The sequence below is a fragment of the Lissotriton vulgaris genome, chromosome 7 (assembly GCF_964263255.1).
Source record: "Lissotriton vulgaris chromosome 7, aLisVul1.2, whole genome shotgun sequence".
In the NCBI taxonomy this organism is placed as follows: domain Eukaryota; kingdom Metazoa; phylum Chordata; class Amphibia; order Caudata; family Salamandridae; genus Lissotriton; species Lissotriton vulgaris.
The window spans coordinates 720,326,348-720,341,658 of record NC_141695.1 but is presented as its reverse complement, the minus strand read 5'-3'; the positions used below and the strand labels follow the sequence as shown (position 1 = coordinate 720,341,658).

Genomic DNA, 15,311 nt, shown 5'->3' with positions numbered 1-15,311 from the left:
TGTACAACTATGCACCATTCAACCTAGAATTACATTATTAAAATAGCTGTCAGTGCCATGTCAAGGCAAGCTTTCAGCTTTGGAGGGGTAGAGATTAGCTTTGGCTGCAGCCCTGGATGGTATGCAAATGGTAATCAATGGTGGCGCGTTACTGCTGTAGTGCTACTTGATTTAGAGGCAGCATCTGACACCATCGATATCATCAGGGCCTGACTGGCCGTAGCGGGCACTGGGAAATCCCCCGGTGTTCCGCACGGGCGGGGGGCCGGTTTGGGACCCAAGGGGGCCGTTTTTGTTACAGGGTCGTTTTTGCATCATAGCGGCAAAATCGGCCCTGTAACAAAATTGCCCGATAACCGGCCCTGGCAAAGAGCTCGGCTGCACCCACAACCCCCCGGAGGCGAGTGGGGCCGGCTGAGCACTATGCCAGGGCCGGGGGTATTTAGTTACCAGTCCGGCCCTGGATATCAACTGTTTTTATCTAGGCCTGGACAACATTTTTATTATGCTGAGTAATCAAAGTACTTTTGCCTTTTTCTTTTGACGTGAAATTACTGAAAAGTATTGGGATTATGCCAGTTTGTTTGATTATGAGTAATTTGCACAACAATTCAACCATATTGGTGCAACAACAACAATCATAGCGAGCATGTGCGGCTGCTGCTGTTCATGTTCTGTATAGCACTATTTACTTAGTGGAAAATGCATCCTTGAGCCCATTTTGGACGCAAGGTGCATTTTGCATTAAGAAAATAGAGCTAAATGCTGCGTTACTTTACTTGTGTGTAAGCATGGGCGGAAAATCCGTTCCGCTCGCGAATTTTGCGGATTTTCGGTAAATTCGCAATCCGCGAACGCTCGCGAATTTACCGAAAATCCGCAAATTCGCACGCAGCGGATTTTTTTTTCTTGGTGATACAATTTTGCGGCGTGCGGTGTAAGTTCGCAATTGCGAACATGTAGGTGCGGCGGGCAGCAACAATCTCGCACTCGCGAAATTACAAAAATTGCGATTCTGCACAAGAAATCCACTAGCAAGCAGCATAGACCTTCTGAAAATGATGATTTTTATCAGAATAACTCCTCAGGTTGACATTTGCCTGCACTTTTTTGGATTTGAGGCCTTTTGACTTTCTTTGGATCACTTTTGGATTAGAAATCAACTTTCACGAGTAAGCTTGTTTGGGGCATTACAGTTGCTGTAATGCTGTTCTGCAGAAAAACGAGTTTTGCAAAAGTGAAAGCATTCAGCAGGTTCAAAAGTTCAAACTCATCATTAGTAACAATTCCCTGTAGTGCTTCCTGACTGGGGCCCCTCCAGAGTTCAGTTGCTAGTTGCAACAATTGTATGACCCTGCTCTGACCCTCACAGCAGCCTCATAGAATAGCTACAAGTAGGCCACAAAGGTCCTGGGAAAAAAATTGCACTACAACAGAAAGCAAATTACAGATAAGGAAGCAGGTGCCAGACTGGAATTTTAAAACAGTGACACATTAATAAATCAACCCCAAATTAATTCATGTCAGTTGAAGCAGGGCAGGTGTGCTTGTTTTTCCCCCCGTAATCTACAGTGATGATGAACCAGAGGGTGGCATTGATGTACCAGAGGGTGGCATGGGTGAAACAGAGGGTGTCAGGGGTGAAACAGAGGGTGCTGGGAACCTGTGATGATGAACCAGACGTAGAAACAACATAATCGCGACCGTTGCGAGCCGACATGTAAGTTTGCAACTGCGAACTTGTACAAAACCCTCGCAAACTGGCAGAAATCCTTGCGAACACAAAAAGAAATCCGCAAATTCGTGAGAATTCGCGGATTTTGCGGATTGCGAGTTCGCAAATTCGCAAAATTCGCGAACGCCAGATTCGCAAAATTCGCTCATGCTTACTTGTGTGATTCCAGGTCATATTCCTAGAATTTCATGTAATTACACAACTACAAATTACACGATTTACGCCCACTTCTACTTCCATCATGGCTGAAACATGCTGGCATTCTGCTGTGTTTCTTCTTTTTTAATAACACAGAACTGGTAAACTCCCTTGATATCCCCCATATCAGGTCTATGTCACAAGCTTGTTTTTAAATCTACCAAGGCCTCCAAGGCCTCAAGCGATTCTGCCATTCTTCTCCTCACAGAGTCAGGTCTGTGCATGCTTTTATCTCTTTGCTGCTGGATTATAGCGTTACTGTATACACTGGAATCTGACCCTTTATTTTAAATAGACTGATGAGAAATGTGAATGCCAGGATCCCTTTGAAACTTATAAGGAAGAACCATGTATCTACGGCATTTCCACCATACACCAGCTCCCAGTGAGGAAAAAAATACATCACAAAAAGTTGCATAAACTATCAAGCACATAAGGAAAATCATACACATGTAAGTTGTCAGTGTACTTCCCTAGTTGGTGACTTTCACAAGCAGGGTCAATGCTATTGATAACTGCACTAGTAAATGCAGGCACATCCAGGACTGGAGTATTTTTTAGCAAAGGGTCATGAACCCGAGCAGTTTTTATCAAAGTTTGTGTACATTATCTACACTCGTCTAGGTTTCAGTGTGCATGTTGATCTCAAACCATTGCACCAAGAAGCCTGGCCCTGCCCCAGCACTTGACATAACAGGTGACACAACATTCACCAAAACTTTCCAAAACAAATTAGTTCATTCACCTCAGTTCCTTCCTGGAAAGATGTATGTTGATCCTTTAAGCAGGGGTCCAAGGAAAAGGGTAGTGCCAAAACATTGGTTTCCCATATTCATTTCCACAGGAAATTTTGCTCTCCGATACTGAACAAAACATTTGGCAAAACATTAGACCTTTACATCAGAAAACATGCTTGTTTGTGATTTGGTGTAAATCTGTTCAGCCATTTTTGAGAAATATGAATTTAAAGAGGGCGTCAGGATGGGCATGAAGGGGTTAAAAAAGTTAAGTATATTTTAACTGATATGCTCTGATTTGCTAGTTTAAAGGGAACTAGTCAATCTAGATTGGCTAGCAAAAACATGGGCAACATGTTGCAGCAGCCATTACAGGAATTTGGGATATGGTACTCACTCAAATGTAAGTAAGAAGGAGCACATATTAAGGGTGATAACAGATTTTAGTCACAATATACATTATTAGTTGATGATACCATATTAACTTTAGGAATTGAGTTGTTTTTAAGGTGATTTTACCCTGTGACAAATGATGCTCCTCTGCTGGGAATTGATGAACCAAGTTTGAGAGAAACCTATTTACTCTCATGGGTTTCTCATAGTGGGTATGGAAGGTTCTCGAAAAGATAAACTGAGAGCATATTTTAAATAGGTTCCCACTATCTTCCTCAGCTATGTGAGATATACAAATGGGGCAAAAAGTTTGAAAGGCACGGGAAAGAAACTGTGCTTGAAGACCTGAAGTGAACCGTATGAGAGAGGAGGGAAGATTGTGTGAGAGAGCGGGAGAGAGGGGTGAGAGAGCGGGAGAGGGGTGAGAGAGTACGAGAGAGAGCAATAGAGGGAAGGAGTACCTGGGGTGGAAGTGAGAGGTGGACCAGTGCAGGGGGCAAGGAGGTACAGGAAGGTAGAATGTGTGAGCAGGCAGTACAGAGTGGAGACAGGGTGTGTGGGGGAGGGATTAGAGGGGGCAGTGGTATTGGGAGATGTGAGGGGCAGTGGGTGTGTGGGTAGAGATGAAAATGTCAGTGGAAGTGCAAGGGAGAGATGTGTTGGATTGGAAATGTCTGTTGTGGAATGGTGTGATGTGATGTGAAGTTGTGTTGTGGAAATATGTGGCATGGTGTACTGTGGAATTATGTTGATAGAATTGAAGAATGACGAGTGACAATGGTGGCAGCAAATGGGATGCCTATGGGCAAGCTGTAGCCCATGTAGTAAATGCAGCATGTCTCAGTTCGAGACAGCGCATGCGCGCCGTCAAGAGCAGAGATCTATAACAAATGCTTTCATCTAGCTGTGCAGTTTACCATCAGAGAGATACCTGAATTGCGTTGCAATGCTTTGCCTATACCAGCATATATGTGTTCTGCTCCGCATTCTTAGAGTGAAACAGAGAGCAAGATGGTGTGACCCAGGAGACATTGTGGTTTATGAATCTGTGGTAGCAGTATGGCAGAGAAAGAAAATGTCTGGGTGCGTTTTGGCCACAGTATGGGGGCAGTGGACAACTGTGTAGATGTAGAAATCACACGTGTTAACAAATGTGCAATATGTCACCCTGCCCTTGGGAGAATGTCCACGAAAGCAGCACACATGTATATGCAATTATGGTATAATCCAATATAATAAAAGAAACATATGTTACAGGTTTTATGAGATCAGATAAGTGTAAAACAACTTTGATGGTTATCAACATGTCTATTGTGTAGTACCTCACAGTTGCCAGTCATTTCCATACACATGCCAACCTTTTGACCCACATTTACGTTCTGAAAAAAGTGGGTGATGTTAATGTCTTATTGAACAGGCGGTGCATAGAGTGAGAGGCCACTTCTGTGCAGGCCATGCTGTGCAGTGAAAGGCCCTACCTGCAGAGAGCCCCAGTGGTGGTGGCAAGGGACAATTAAATGCTCACTGCAGTGTGAGGGTGCAAGGCCACAGGAGTTTGAATAAAAAAACAATGAACAAAGCCCCCAGCACTTTGAAGAATCCCCGGCTGTCCGGGCGCATTATATAAATTTATAATATGATATCACTGTGCTTCTAGTTCTGAAATACCATGTGCATAAAAGTCTACTATAGTTGCCAGTCCATTGTGCTTATAAAGAAAACAAACTGAATTCAGCAATTTACTGTTTGTAGCATGATTTATGAAGTAAACCCTCTCCTCGACAAAGGGCCAGGTGGTATTTTATTAGTGCCTGGGTTGTTAAAAATAGTATCTTCAAGACGTGTGGCAATGCTATGAAACTACAAAAATACGGTTAAAAATAAATCATTATTATTATTACGGCGTTCATGCTGTTAAACATGAACATGTATGCAGAGTCAGAAGGTATACGAATAAACGGAATGTTTCTGCTGGCTGACGACGAAACTTGCAGAGAAGACTGCAGCCCTCTGCAGCATATACCCCAAGTTTCCCCGTCTCACATGCAGCCACTCTTAGTCCCTACTTTGATCTCACTTTGGGTTTTATAGGCAGACTTGCTTCCAATATGATCTGACTGAGTGCTCCTATTTACATTTTAACAACTTGGAAGCAGTGTTTTAGCCAACGCAGCATTAGGCGCTGTCAGAAGTAAGCTCTCCCTACTGAAAAACTGCTCTTTAAATGACAGGCAGCGTGCTGTTGCAATTCCAATTTCTTTGTGAAACCACTTTGCCCATTGAAGCAGCGGCGCACGCTGAACAACGGAAACGCCACACATCGAAAACAACCTAAGGCAGTAATGTGTTGAGAGAAAAGCACAAGACAACAATAAAAAAGCAGTTTTAAGATCCATGAGAGAGCGCACCTGCACTCATTGTGCACAGCAGTGTTAACACCTTAGCTGCTTCGCAAATATCCCTCCCCAGTGCTGCGCTGTCCATTGGAACTAGTGCTGAATGGACGTCCAATGGTCGTGCGCAGCACTGGGGAGGTAGCGCTCGTGACGACCGTTGGCCGTCAGCAGCGCTTAAGAGGTTAACCAATGAAAAATGTAGTCTTGAAATGAGTACCTAAAATGGCCACTATGTAAGGAGATAAGTAATTGGCTGGTGCTCTCAGGAAAGGCTCAACGCAGGAAGAGTCATGACGTGTGCATGCCATGGACGAATGGAGTTTAACCGCATCGCTGCTGCAGCGATTTTTGCGCTGTGCGGCTTTTTTTTAAAAGCCGCGTTACATGACGAGCTCAGCTCGTCATCAGCACACGCCACCCGTGGGTGATGACGAGCTGAGCTCGTCATCAGCATCGAAAGGGTTAAGAGTTGAAGAGTGATGATTGCACCAGCAAATGGGGAGCCTTAGGGCAGGCTGAACCCATGTAATAGATACAGCATGTCTTGGTTTGAGATAGCATCTTTATTTTGGGGCAACATCTCACCCCAACCAATCGCACTGCAATATTGTGCCATCCTAGGCGACATCTTTATAAACGTACTACTTTTTGTTTCAATATTTATCCTCTCATCTTTTACTCATTATTCTCATTCTTGACATTGAGGTTATGTAGTGATTGATGTATGTTTAGAAAAAGGTGGTCTGCTCTTAGTTCTTTCAAGTTTCCATGGCTTGTTTCTTCCTGGGCATCTGTGGCAAGACCATAGATGAATCTTCGCTTGTCTGCTCTTAGTCTTCTCTTTGCTTCCTTGTTGGTTTTGGTGTATTCTCCTTGAGCTTTCCCTTTTTCTGAACTTGTTTGCCTGATGTTGACTGCAGCTTTCTTTTTCTTGCTCACTTGAATATTTCAGAGAGTCTCGGTAGAGATGCATTCTTTATGCTTGCGTTTCCTGGGACCCAGTACCTCCTGGTAGGTTGATGTCACTGATTCTTTGTTCTTCAAAAATGTATTGAACTTTTGGGAAATTACACTAAATATTCTTTTTTTAAATTGTCCCTCACTTTGTATATAGTTTTGTACATTGCACCCTATATTTATGTTATACATATTTGTATTTAGTACGGATCATTGTGTGCTTACACATTTTTGAATATATGCATTAATGAATTGTTATTATATATTTATTGTATACCTAATCGATATGACCCTAATAAAAGTTACAAAAAGAAGAAGGGACAGGAAAGATGAAGGCAAAGAAGGTGGTAATGTGCCTGTAACAGAGAACTAAGTGGAACATTTTTTATTCCAATGCGGTAACTCATTCTTTCTAACATTCAGTGGTCAATTAAATGAGATCCATTCTTTTGGGTAATCACAACACCCATTCTCAAAATGAATATCCTTTATAAAATCCAAGGTCTATGGTCCAAGTTCTATCTCGGAATCATTGGAATCAGAAGTCCGTTTAAGCAAGATACATGAATATTAAAAGGAATGTCAACCTTTTATTTGAAAACCTGTTCTAGTTATCTTCAGGGTTCACCAAAGTTCAATCACCTAGAACATTCTCTTTAATATGTTCATGCTTCACCTGATGACCATACAGAGAGACCAATGTCCCATCATTTCACTTTTACATAGCAATATACAACTTTAATGGTTGGTTCAAAGGATGAATTCTCCTCTGTCTCTGAGAACTTTGCGACAATTAAGAAATGAATGAACCTAAGTGGACTGAAACTCAGCGTAGTAAAAGTGAAACCAACCTCAGTGGCCCTCTATACCACCTACGCTCAACTTACCACTGTTTGCCACCCTTGATGTTCAATGTCCTATTCTCCTTTGCCCACCATTCCAGAAACAGAGAAGGGAATCTTTACAGAGACCTACTCTACAAATGCGATAGTGGTAACAAAGAACACTTTAACTCACTTTTACCAACTCTTCCATTTAAGTAAACCTTTGCTTTCATTTCCCCCAGTCCACATGTCTCTATCATTGGGACTACAGTCAATGCTAAAATCTAAAATGGATACTATCAACTCCATTTCTGAGGGCTTCCAGAACACTAGGTGAACCATCTTAAGACATCACAAAACATAGCTACTAGAGTGGAAATCATCTGGAACAAAAGACAAATCTCTGTCTTAGCTAGCCTGTAATAACTGTCTAAGCCAAACACATACAGGTGCTTCCTCAGAACAGAACACAGCTAAATGTGTGACAATAAATACCCAGAAAACTTGAGAAGTCACTATGATCACCTAAAACCACAACACCAGCACTAGGAAAGATGGTGGTTTGCCCAAAATTCTCCTGCCCAGACTAAAGCAAGCCCTACTAGGTTAGCCAGAAGGACATGATAGAGAAATACTATTTCCAAAACTCGAGTTCCAACTGGCTGGATCAAGGACCCTTTGGCACACAAGACAAAGATTCTAGTACCTTGTTCTGGCCTCTATTACTGTGCCATAGTTTGTCTGTGCACACATTTGTTCACTACTATATTGGTTCATTGGTGATAATAACATATGTGCAATTCTATCCAACACGTTGGGCTCATGTTATCAAATTTGGAAGGCTAAAAGACTGAGTGGACCTGTTAGAATATCAGCGTCTGATCAGACGATTACACATAGACCCCAGCACTTGCAGTTTTAGTCCATCCAGTCACCAACATCAGTCATCTATAATAAAAAAAGATTGGTATTAGGTGAATCTAACATATTTAATTCAGACATCAGGGGCCATACTACAGAAAGTGTCACTGGCCTCAATGGGCATATGCTTGGGCAACCTGGTGATATACTGAGCAAAAAGGATGTAATTGCTATGGAGGCCCTACACTCTCTGATCCATTACCTCCCTATTGTGGATTCTTTTTCAAACCTCTTTTCTCTCTTTCCCACTGTTTTTCAGTCTTTTTCAATGGCTCAAAGTCAGTGGCGGCTCCTCCGCCAAGGCGGAGGAGCACAACTTCAACGCTATTCGCAGTGAAAAAAAGGACAAATAAAAAAGTGCCTGCCTGATAATAACTCGACTTTATTATCATTTTATTTGTTCCTGCTACAGTGTCTTGGCAGGCGGATCTGCTCTGTGGTGTGCACTATGTAAGTGTGCATCAATGTTTGGCCGGCCCTCTGGCACTGGCCAAACATTCATGAACACTTTGCATGATCCCCACCCAGGCTGCATTACAGCCTGGGTGGAGGACATGCCCAGGCTCCCATTCCCTGGCTGAGCGCAGAACCACAGTGCTCAGACCAATCACAATGCTGCACTGCAGCGCTGCGATTGCTATGGTGACCCTGGAAGCCCAGTTGCTTCCTGCATCCTGTTTGCAGAGAAGAAGCCAGGAAGAGAACAGAGAGGACGGAAGAGAGGCAGAAGATGGCCAGCCAGCCTACTGGCAGGTAACTTATTTTGTTTTTCAAACCACCCTCTTTCCCGGTCCTACTGCTGCTTCCCGGAAGCAGCCGCCACTGCTCAAAGTCCTAGGTCTGATGCAATAAATACTAGGACCAACCTTAAGAGCACCTCATTTTAGACGGAGAGTATTTCTTCACAAGAACTCTGAAGGGTTCTGTTCATGATAAAACTTTGACAGCAAGAGGTCTGCCCTCAATTATATAGTGGCAAGTGAGGAGTCCTTCCCTTATTATGTTGCGAGAAGGGAAAGCTCTGTGCCTGATTATATTGTGGAAAGTGAGGATTGTCCCTTATGCTTATTTTAGAGATGAACTTGACTATTCATCATTTCACTTCGGGAAGAGAGAGGCCCATGTCTAACTGCACTTTCCCAACAAACAGACAACATTAACCAAGCACTGGCAAAGCCCAAAGTGCTGGCATTGGCAGCTGACCTTTTGGTGTTTTTAGTGCTTATATTGTGCATAGCCCTTATCAATAAAACAACAAAGGCTAAAAACAAAAATGATTTTAGGGATCAAAAAGCACACATTCCATAGTAGTCTGTGGCACTGTAGACAACAAATTTGTGTCTGGACTTGCTTCTTGTAAAAGGGCAGAATGCTGTCAATCACAGGGAAGTAAGCCAATTACTGAAGTAGGCTGGCCCACTGACCAGGCTGCATCATGTAGGAGTGAACAACAATGTAAATGATGCAATAATAGACGAATGGATTAAGATAGATAGCTGAAAACCTCTATTAATAAGTATATTATACATATAATCTTATTTCAATCACATGGTGTTGGCTGACACAGACCTACAAATATAACCTACTAAACTTTACAAATCACAGAACGAAAACTATCAGTAAAAGTATGTAAATGACCAGCAAAGAAGGGGAAATTATTCCCTTAAAGTGACAATCAGTTGAAACTTTAATTCCTCTTGAGCTTTGCAAGGCTCCATACTGTCAAACCTGTGTCCGCAAAAAACAAATATATATATCTACATAAATACGGATACTGTATTCTAGTATAGTTCTTGCTGAAAAAATTACCTTCTTTACAAATTACTACTGAACTAAAGTCACTTTTCGAGAAATTACTAGCAAATTGAGGATTTAAAAAAAATTGATGATTCGAGTAGCAGTGTGATTAAGAAACACAGATGCCCATGTTGGTTTTGTACTTTTAACAAATGGAGTCTGTCAGTGTCAGTCCCCAAATGAGCTAAGGTAAGGGTAGTTTTGATCAACAAATTCCAACGCATAAACCAGCAAGGAACCATGGGGCAGCTTCCTAATCACAGTACGAAAAAATGTGCAAGGGTCACTGTGCAGAAAATTGAGGCTGTGGTGGCAGAAGAAAACGGAGGAGCATGGACAATGGTTGGTCCTTACCTTGCAATCCCAATGTGACCCTCTGCCGCACAGTGTACCTTCCGGGACACATCTTTGCATAGAACGTAATGTAATGTAATGTATTGCGACTTATATAGCGCACGTATCACCCGAAGGCATCAAGGCGCTTGCCTTGGGAACCCGTCCTGCCTTTTTTCCTGTGAGATAACCCCTACTGGGCATCCCCAAGGTGAAAGCCAGGCATCCCGCAGCGGGTTGGCCGCCGAAGTGGAGATTAAGCAAGATATTGCCCATAGTTGCAGCGTGGGACCCCATGATTAGAGTAGGCACCGAGGCGAGAATTATCGAGTCCGTGGACATTTTTGGGCTCAGGACCCTGCCGCGTCGGGAATTGAACCCTGGTCCCGGGCCAGAACTCTGCATCAGGGTCTGCCGCTCTAATCAGTGAGCCACACTCCTCCACTAACCAACAACCAGCAATGAATGATATACTCCAGCACATTAGAACATCTTCCTGAATTATATCTAGGGTGCATTGGCAGGAGCCCACTCTTCACTAGGGGGCCAAATTACACAATTTCTTTTTACTTTCTTTACCACAGGGGCAAGTAGTATGCACCTGCGCTGGTGACAGTGCATTAGTAAAAGACAGTGTCTTTCACTGGGACCTGCTGTACTGCACTCAACTGCAGGAGAATGCCTGGTAGTCCAAAGGACACTCATTCACCATCACTAGGGGCACCCTTCGGAGGTGCACTGTTTGTCTAACACTTCTATGTGGGGTATAGTCAGTGGGCATCCCAACAGCTATTTTCTCTATTCGAATTGCGTAATAAGGATGTTACGGATGCAATGTCAAAGTATTTCCTCATTTGTATGAACCTATACCCCATGCAAATGAGGGAATGTCCCATTGTGATTGCACAAGCATTGCCGCCCCTTCTAGTATAACAAAGTACACTGGGGTTACAATTAATTAGCACAAACTTGGCCCCTGTAGTCCGAAGGTCATGACTAATTCAAGAAAACCAGCACTGAAATGTAATTAAGGCACTGTGGCACAATAGGCAGTACACCTGGAGCACTGGGAAAAACTGTATACGTATTGAGTAGCGCCTTGTCATAATGATCAGAACCACAGCATTACTATAACAGCACCTTAATGTTACTGACAGCATCTTGGCATACTGAGTATTACTCTGACAACGTCCACCAAGTTGAATAGGACCCGGGTGTTATTTGTACCATCATGGAACATTTAGGCACTACACTGTACTCATTAACTGCACCATACTGGGCAGCACCCTGGTGACATAGGCAGCACTCTGGAATACCCGAGCACATATCTACCATGGTTGCAGACGGATTTCTATTAAGCATGCACAATGCACAATATTTTGATGGGAGTATAAATGTATTTGCTGCTGTAGATTAGCGATGATCCTGGAGACTAATAATGCTCCTGGGTAGTGCTCCTCAAGTGGCAAATTATTCATCCCGTTGAGCCAGAGCATCGAAGTTTGATAACATCCTCACACAGTTATAGCTTAGAATGTGTTGTCTGATGATATGGTGCATTCTCAATCTTAGACTATATGATTATCTCATAGGTACTGTAAGACATTGGGTTACTGGTTGAAAGCTCCTGATTGAGTCCGGAGGGGGCGCCTCTACGAACTTTGCAGGGGGGCCCTCTCAAGTTTTGATACGCCAGTGGCCTGGTCTTGTAGATAAGTGGATTATATGTGGCTTTGGAATTCATTTTTTATCTTGAATCAAGGGTTGGGTAATTGTATGGGGTTGCAGGCACGTCTAGTAACCATCAACCACCCTCTGGAGACTTGCCAATGTACAGAAAATTGGCTTTGGTTGCTTTCCCCATACCTGGGTAGTTTACAAACTTGAATGGCACATCAAAAGACATCTTTATTTCAGGTCAAGTGATAAGCGCAGCGTTTTATAACTCTGTTCTCATCTATTTGAGTCCAAAGAAAGAATTAGTTCAATAAGTATTTGTAATTTGAACCCTCTTACCTGCATTTAATTTATCCCTAAACATTGCAATCTAACATTTATAGCACATGTATAGTGTCAGCACTTATTTTCAATAGCAAGTACATGCGGAGTATAACTTACCTTGTGTCCATCATGTGATCCTCCAAAGAGAATATCCGATGCCTCCACGCCATCGAAGTGCCTGTCGGGTGGCAGACTCGCATTTGCCAGGTACGCCAAAGTGGGAAATATATCTAAAAGACTGGGGAAATCAAAGTGTGATAAGAAGTATATTACATACAATGTTCCGTAAGTCACTTAGTGCAAATGTATAAAAGTAAAGAGGATATCCATCTACAGATACAATATGAGAGTTTAAATAGAATGAAGTACTTACAGATAAAGGGAACTTCGTATAGTACTCAAATGCTTAAAAAGTATGTATTGTAAAGAAACTCATTTCACTACAACATAACACGAATGAACCTCTTTATGACCTCTTGTACTCCTAACATGGCATATGTTCTACATATTCCTCTTATGTGCTTGTCGTCTTATGGATACATCCTTCAACTGTACAGTATAAAATATATTTCCTCAACTTGTTTATTTATTTTATTTAAATGGTAATGTTTACAGTGTTAAAAAAACACTCACTTCAAAACTGCATGATACAACACCGCAAATACCTCTGGTTCTTTGAAGGAGTTTCCGATTTCCAAGCTGGATCCCAATTCAGCATGTCATCAATTAGAACTCCCAAAAATCTTTATGAGATGGCTATCTCTAGCGTAAATCCAATATACTGTGAACAAAACCACAAAGAACTGCCAAACCCCACTATCTTAGGCTCATTTATTAAGAGTCAATTAAGCGCACAATAGGACACCAAAGATCTAAGGACCACAAGTATGAATCTTTTTGGAGATCACGAAAGGCCTGATTCGCTGAACAGGCCATTTACACCGCAAAAAAAGCAATTTTTTTAATGTACAAAAGCCAAATTGTTATTCAGTAACTTGTTACCGAATCGCAATTTGTGTTTGCAAATTGGTATTTGGAAGTGGTATGTTTTAGGGCGCCACTTCCAAATACCGATTTGCAGTTGTATGTATTAATGTATCACAACTGAATTACGGTCGCATTTTTTACCAGCACCTGAAGAAGTTCGTATCCATATGCAAACGGGTAGGGGTACCCTACTGCCTACTCTTAAAAAAATTAAGCTTAACGTTCCATTTTTCTTTTGAAACGCATTCCGGTTTCCTTTCAGGAAATTGGGATGCATTTCAAAGGAAAAAAAGTTTGCTGCATTAAGAAGCAATCACAGACATGGTGGCCTGCTGACCTCAGCAGGGCGCCATCGCTGTAATTGGTGTGATTGCTAATGGGTTGCAAACTATGAACTACCTCATCAATATTCAAGAGGTAGGTCGACTTGCAACCCACTAGGAATTGCTAACTGAAAGTCAACAAGTTTCATTCATTAAAAATAGCAAATTCCAAATAGCAACTTGCAAAAAATCGCAATTTGGTATCCCCAAATTTTGTACATGTGGCCCTTAATGCCTTTTGCAGACTCAGTTCAGTTTGGTCACACAAGATTGTAAATACCATACAAAAATGCAGGCAGGTGCTCTCTACTTAATATGGTTAAAATGCTCTCTGTTAGACCAGGCATCATTGGAGTGAGTCTCCCTTTCATTTTGACGGATTGCCTCCTCTGTTTTGATATGTTTTTGCTGGTTATATGCTTTGGGTACTGTGCAACTGCTATTCAGTGCCACAGTGCAAGTGCTCCCTATGTTAAATTGAGGTACTAATTGGTGATTCCATGATTGGGTTATTTGATTTACCTGTCAGCCCCTAGTACAGTGCACCATGTGTGCACAGGGCTTGTAAAACAAATGCTAGCTGGAGGGCTTGCAGCACTCGAGCTCGGCGGTTAAGGGGTAGGTCACCACATACGGACTCAGATGAATGAAGCCACACTCTAAGGGCTCAGCTCTGTTGTACCACACCGCCGATCCCTCATGTGGCCTCTAGCATATGGCCAATAGGCATAGGAGGATCCACTAAGGTAACAAACACAACACATATGAGACTAGCATGTTGTTGTTTTCACTTTGGTCCTGAAGAATCGCGGTTAATATAGCCTTAGCGAGAAACATGTTGACCACATTCACTTCTAGCCTCTTCTAGGGTCACACAACCTTAATTAGCTGACACCTAGGAAGCTAGCCCCACCTTTTAACCGTAGCCAGAGGACCCCCAGAATAAAGTTCATTCCGGTACCCCTTGCTACATTTTAACCAGCTTAACAGGAATACACCATCCTGCCCACATACCCCCACTTCACCACAAGGCTGTTGGAAAAAGATCTCCGCCAAAGAGCCCCTCTTTGAGGTGAGCCCGTCGGGGGTTGCACCGCCTCCCCGACGAGGAGCAACCGCCGATGATGAAGCATGACACTCTTCGGGGTGTGTGAGGCAATTACATCCAACATAATGGATGCCCCAGGGTATCATTGGAACACCCTTGGTCACGCCAGGTAAAACCCTCCCTAAAACTTTCCCTACTTCCTCATCTCTCTCCAAGAACAGTGCAGCACCCCCCCTTTTTTGCTTGCATCTCTAGTACTCAGTACGGACACTAAGCTGCTACTGGACCTTCCACCATCTTGAGTGGTAAATAGTGTCCTTTCGCCTCCCTTCTTTTGGAAATCTGCAGTCTAGCACTGCCATGTCGACTTGGCCAAGTGCACCCACTTGCCAGTCCCTAAACCTTCCCTTTGCTTCATGTTAGACAGCCCTATGGTAGGCCCAAGTGCAGGGTGCATTGTAAGTGTAAGGTAGGACATGCTCTGATGTGTGTAGCATGTCCTAATAGTGAATTACAGCCATTTTCGTTTTCCACAATTGAAGGTTACCTCTTCTCCATAGGCTAGAATGGGCAGTTAGATTATTACATTCTTATAATCCTAACTGACTCAGGGAACATGGCAGAAGTTGGAATTTAGAATGCCTGAACTCAGGATAATAAA

The 15,311-nt window shown here is 42.8% G+C and overlaps 1 protein-coding gene across 8 annotated transcripts in view; it reads right to left on the bottom strand.

Annotated features, from left to right (window-relative positions):
- ARSG (arylsulfatase G) overlaps positions 1–15,311 on the bottom strand; it is a 2,325,381-nt gene that overhangs the window by 82,239 nt on the left and 2,227,831 nt on the right. For all 8 annotated transcript variants that reach the window (XM_086930959.1, XM_086930958.1, XM_086930961.1 and 5 more), the window contains one exon: positions 12,410–12,530. In XM_086930959.1, the coding sequence (XP_086787085.1) occupies positions 12,410–12,530 (121 nt within the window). The remainder of the gene's footprint in view (positions 1–12,409; positions 12,531–15,311) is intronic.